This window comes from Caloenas nicobarica, chromosome 20 (assembly GCF_036013445.1).
Source record: "Caloenas nicobarica isolate bCalNic1 chromosome 20, bCalNic1.hap1, whole genome shotgun sequence".
Lineage (NCBI taxonomy): Eukaryota > Metazoa > Chordata > Aves > Columbiformes > Columbidae > Caloenas > Caloenas nicobarica.
The window spans coordinates 3,573,445-3,578,935 of NC_088264.1; the positions used below are offsets into that span (position 1 = coordinate 3,573,445).

At 42.9% G+C, this 5,491-nt stretch overlaps 1 protein-coding gene across 1 annotated transcript; it reads right to left on the reverse strand.

The window, feature by feature from the left end:
- Positions 1-378: 378 nt before the first annotated feature.
- Positions 379-1,383, reverse strand: APOBEC4 (apolipoprotein B mRNA editing enzyme catalytic polypeptide like 4). The gene has a single exon (XM_065648901.1). The coding sequence runs from the start codon at positions 1,381-1,383 to the stop codon at positions 379-381; it is 1,005 nt and encodes a 334-aa protein (XP_065504973.1).
- Between the last annotated feature and the right edge of the window lie 4,108 nt (positions 1,384-5,491).

Below are 5,491 nucleotides of genomic sequence, written 5' to 3' on the forward strand. Positions count from 1 at the left end.
TCATGTCCCATGTTCCCTGCAGAAGAACCTTCTTGCTCGAGAGGGAATGTGGGATCTGTCCTGTGTTCCACCAAAGCTGCCTCAGCTGAGAAGCCACAATCCGGCCGGAGTTGTGCTTGCAGCCTCTGGACTGTTTACATGTGTCTGGTGGAAATTGGCTTGAGAACAACATATGAATTAATCACCAGAGGTATTCATAAGATAGTGAAGTTTTGGGTTATGTTTGAAAGGTACAGGAGTAAAACAAAAGCGTGTCATCTTCATAATCGATTATTTGAGACCCACAGTTATTTTATGGTTAACTTTTGTAGGAGGTGACTTTTTTTTTTCCTGTGATGTCAGTTTTACATCCTGAAAGCAGTTCGATTTGTGTCATCTTCAGAGTAGGTGTCTGCTGCTTGGAAACCCTTCAGATTGATGAGGTTCATTGAATGATTCCTTTGGCATTTTTAAATGCCTTACGATATGTTTAGGTCTGGGGTATAGATGTTCCCTCCGAAAGGGCAGAAACATGCCCGGGAAAAGCACCGAGCATCTTTGGAACATGGGAGGTGGCAGAGTGCCCGGCATTGCCTGGAAAGGAGAAGAAAAGGGTTTTAAGTTGTGCTGCGCAGCAGGATTTTCCGGCATTGCCTGTGGAAAGGCTTTCCTAAAATACTGTTTCATTTCCATTAAGCTGTTAATTTGACGTGCATTTTGCCCACCTGCTGAGGTTCTCAGTGGTGAAGCTGGGTGACAAAGGCTTGTCCCTGGGATGCTGTAGACAAAATTGCAGAGGAGGTGATGCCTTGTTCCCCCAGGCAGCCTCTGCAGCGTCACCCGAGGCCACAGGCCGCAGAGGTTCCGCAAAGCTTCGCGGTTCCACGCGGCCGTGGGGGAACCGGCCTCGGCGTGATGAAGCTGAGAGAAATAGATGCAGAGTGTGATTTCTGGATGCTTCAGCAAGAAGTTGTAGATCTTAGTGACGCAGCAGTGGTAGGCCTCGTTACAAGGAGAGAAGTTGGAAAAGAGGGTGGTGCTTCTGATGTTGGCACAGGCGCCTGTAACCGCACCCAGATAACCGCCCGCCTCGAACAGCAGAGATTCGGGATGCTTGTCTTGGTCAGTGCCGTTTGTAGCGTGGCCTTTCTGGACAAGTCTGCCTGAGAAACTCCTCAGTTCGTAGAAGTGAAGGTGTTTGTTTTGCGGAGTTGCTGTTGATCTGTATGGGAAGCCAAAGACCCTGTGAAATTCTGTGTAAGGGACTCTCGCTTCTTCACCGGTCTGTATGTGGTAGGGACATGCAGCACAGGTGTGACACTGTCTCTGCCAGCAGTAGGGCTTTACCACCGTCCCCTGGTTTGTCAAGTATTCTTGGAAAACAGTCTTCTCTTCTGGATTCATCTTCTGTTGAAAAATCTCCCTGTTTATGTGCTATGTAGCAGACAGACCTGAGTAAAAAAAGGAAACTAACATTTTCAGTTAACCCTCCAGTTCGTTTTGCACTTAAACTGCAAAAATAATGGGGGACAATTTCTCAAAAAAATGTGCTGAAGCTTGTAGCAGGACATAAAAACTTGGTTGATGACACAGAGAACAAAGCTCTCTGACAGCCTGGGAGCATTTTTAATTTTCACAAACTGGCCTTTTTGCTAAAAACACAAGTCAAAAATATTTATTTGGCTTCTACTCTCTTACCCTAAACAGGAGAAACTGTACAATAAAAACAGCCATGCTTTTCAGGAACCGATTAGCAGATGAGCTTTATGCAATCTAGCCAAAAAAACCAAGTAAATATCAGCAACAACAACAACAAGAAGGTATAATTACCATCTCCGCAGCTCCAGCTCAGGATAATAGTGACCATTTATCTGGTTTCCTTCACTGGCTTTTTAGGATTGGTTCAGAGTTCCCACTTGGTGAATATTTCAGGCTTTCTTTTCAAAATGAGGTGGCGAAGCAAGAAGTTCCTATTTCTTCCCTGTTTGGGTAGAAGGCTCTGTCCCCAGTGCAGCAGCTTTGCTGTGGCTGTGATGGTGATGGCAGGCAGCTCCTCGACGTGTTTACGGGTGCCCAGTGCTGGGAGACCAGAATATAAACAGGATTTTCTTTTGTCCAGCCAGTCACCTGTGGGAGTTAAGCTGCTGTTCTTTGCCTGTCAATATTTGTTTCCTATCTTATTAAGTTTCCTTTGTTTCTGTAGTGCTGTTTTGATACAGTGTTTTTATAGCTGAAAAATGGATTTTGTTCAAAGGAACAGGTGACTAAATTTGTTTCCAGGTGATTGTGATTTCTGCGTGTATCTGTGGGTTGTGCCAGCTGGGCAGAAGGCTCCTGTTGTGCTGCTCTTGTCCGCAGGCAACACATTTGTCCCTTCCAGAAGTTTGTGTGTGTAATTCAAGTGAGCGGTGGCCGTTCCGTCAGGAAGCTGAGCCGTGCCTGCTTTGTTGGGCAGGGTTCCAGATGAGGGCAAACACAAGGTTTGTGTAGATGAACAACTTTTGGCTCAAGTGCTGCAGCAGATAATTATTTTTCTTCACTGCTGCTGTAATTGAGCCACTTGTCATCCCTGGATCTGGTTTAGTTCTGTTACTGCTTTTCTGACTGTGTGCAATTTTTCCATCTGCACGTTTTATTACAGCTTGCTTCCGCATTCCACGTTGTTTCACCCTCTGACTGTATTTCATTTTCTTCTTAAATTACTAATTTGATTCATTTGCTTTGTTTTCCGCTACTGACTCTATGCCAACTTCCCTGTATTTTCCTGTGTTGAGGCTCTTTCCTGATCCAAGCCATTGTGCTGTTCTCATTCAGATTACTTGTAAAGATTGGCTTCCTGGCATCAAAAATGCCCCATTTGTCATTTTTGATGTTTCTATACATTTTTGATATTCAGTTGTACTGCGTACTGTGCATTGCAAGATGGTTGTGGCAGTGGCGTTTCTTAGAAAATGAAAAATGCGTTTACTACCTGTCACAAAAAAGAGCAGGTCTGAAAACCGGAGTGGTTTTATTTGCAGAGGAATGTTACAAGAGAGTTATCGCCACCTCGCCAGTTCTCCTGTAGGCTGCCAATATTATTAAAGACGATTTTAAAAGCTGTAAATATGGGGCAAGGTTCCAATTCTTTCTGTCCCTAGGGGTGTTTTTGCACAGCCGGGATGGCCACACGATGGCAATGCTGCACACCAGGGATGTGTCCCATTTTGTGCCAGAGAGACCCGAAGTTTTATATTTCTCTCTAAAACTTGTCTCTTTTTGCTTTGTTTGTTGTGTGGTTTGGCCTGAACAAAACCCAGCAAATATTCAGTCTTCTCAATTAGTGGCACATCCTCGTTTACCACGTATGGCAGTCCCGTAACTGATTGTTTTGGGGGTGCAAAGAGGAAGGATGTTCACCAAAAGTGCAAGTCGAGCCCAATGGAAGAAAGCTGAGCACTCGTCATGTTCTTGGAATGGACCCGTTTCTGGTTTGTGAGAAAGCAGAAAGTTGGTTTTCTTCTTCCCCCCCGCTTTTTTTAATGCTTTTTCTAAAGTAGGAAAAAAAAAAAGGTGCAAATGTCTTATACAAGATGTCTTAAACTGGTGTCTATATGCACGTACTTTTGGAAGTGTGTGTGTACATGTGTGTGGATTAAGCAGCTAATTGGAGCACTCATCATCCAGCTCTCCTGCAGAAAAAGTTCTTTTCCCATGCACAATTTTATTTGATAATACTGAACAGCTCGGTCGCATCTGTCATCTTCAAAGTAGTTTACAAATCTGACCAAGTGGTTAAAATATAGTCTGGTCTAAATGGCTGTTTTCCTGGTATTTCTGCTGCTTAGTGTCACTTAGATCCTGTGCAGGGGAAATTCTTAAAGTGGCTTCTGGCTTCCAGGGTGCCTAATTTGTCACAGTGATCCCGATGCCTCTGCAGAGCTAGGAAATGCCGCAGACTTTAGCTGAAGTTCATAGCTTCTGTGAGTTGGAAATTTGGAATTCAGATGGTTTCAGGCTGGGAGATAAAAAATGAAGGTACTCAAAAGATGGTTTTCCTACTGCTCGTCTCCAGTACCCCCTTTTTGGCACTAATCAGTTGTAAAGTGCTTTGAGAGCTTCCAAATCCGTGGTGGACTGCAGTGTTGTATGGTGATGTATAGCTCATTCTGCTAATTTTCTTTATCCTTTAAACACAACACACCAATCAAAATAGTCAATGCCCTGATATAAAAGCGAGATGTCCAAACTGTTCTTTTGCGTTGCTTGGTTGTCCCATGTTTTTGAGCAGAAAGATTGCCCATATCTTCCCTGATAGTCGTCTTTTTCAACACCCAGCCCTTCCTGAGCCCATAGGCTGTTCCACATCCTCAGAAGAAATGCTTGATTTTAAATATGCTGTATGGACCTAAGGGCAGGTCTTTTAACACTTCCAGTTGTTAGGAAAAATACCATCTTTATTTATCAATTTAATTGCATGAAAACATCATCCTAATATAGAAGAGCATGTCTAATGGGTATGATTAGGAACAGATCCATGTCCCTTCCTCAAATATCTTTAAAATTATATCCCTGTTGGACAAGGATATAATTATAATTTTAAAAAACTGTTTCGCTCATTACTCAAATGCAGCCATCTTTGGGGCAGAGGGCAGTAGCTGTTAAATAGTTTTCCACAACAAGGTATAAATGTTCACAGGAGGAGCTGGAGAGGAATGCTTTATCCAGTTAAAACCACAGGGGAAAACTTCTGTGGTCAGTATGTAATTACTCAAGTTGGAAGTTAGCCAGGATACAAGCCATATGTTCTGCTCCTAGGAGAAAAAAAGCGTAATGATCAGGTCTGTGCATTTTTTTAAATCCAAATATTGGCTACAACCTGGTATCTTTTCAGGCTAAAAAAACATACAGAAATTGTGATCTGTCCCAACATGACCAGTTTGGACCCGATACTTGGTTTACTGATTAGAACTTGGGATACTGAGATTTTATGCGTGCAGATGTCTTTTGGAAGCAAAGTTGCATGCGTTGATTAGGCAAAAGCTGTTTTTTCTGGCGTGTGGTTATGTGGAAGTATGATGATGTTTTTATTCCCCGAACTAAATAATGATCTACTTCCATAGTCTGATACCAGTATAGTCCGGTTTCATGAAGGGATCTGGTGCTTCCCCCCAAAGAGCTGCACTCAGTATAAGAATGGTTCCTTTTTTTTTTTTCTGCTGAAATGTGAGTGTTGAAATTCTGTTGCGTTTCTTGGTATGGCTTGGTTCAAAATAATCTCTGTTGGAAAGCATTTTACACATGACTTCATTCAGTAAGAAGTTTATCTGAGTTCAAAGTACAGAGGAGTCACATGGTCCTTAAAGAGCCAGAGACTTGATGTTCTTGTGCAGTCCTAAGATTTTAAAAATGAGAAGCAAAGGAAGTGAAGGAAGAAGCAGAATGCTCTCCAAAGCTGCCAAAAAACATGTCCACTCAGACAATTTAAACCTGAGCTCTTAGGGCATAACTTGCCTCCACATTCAACAATCTC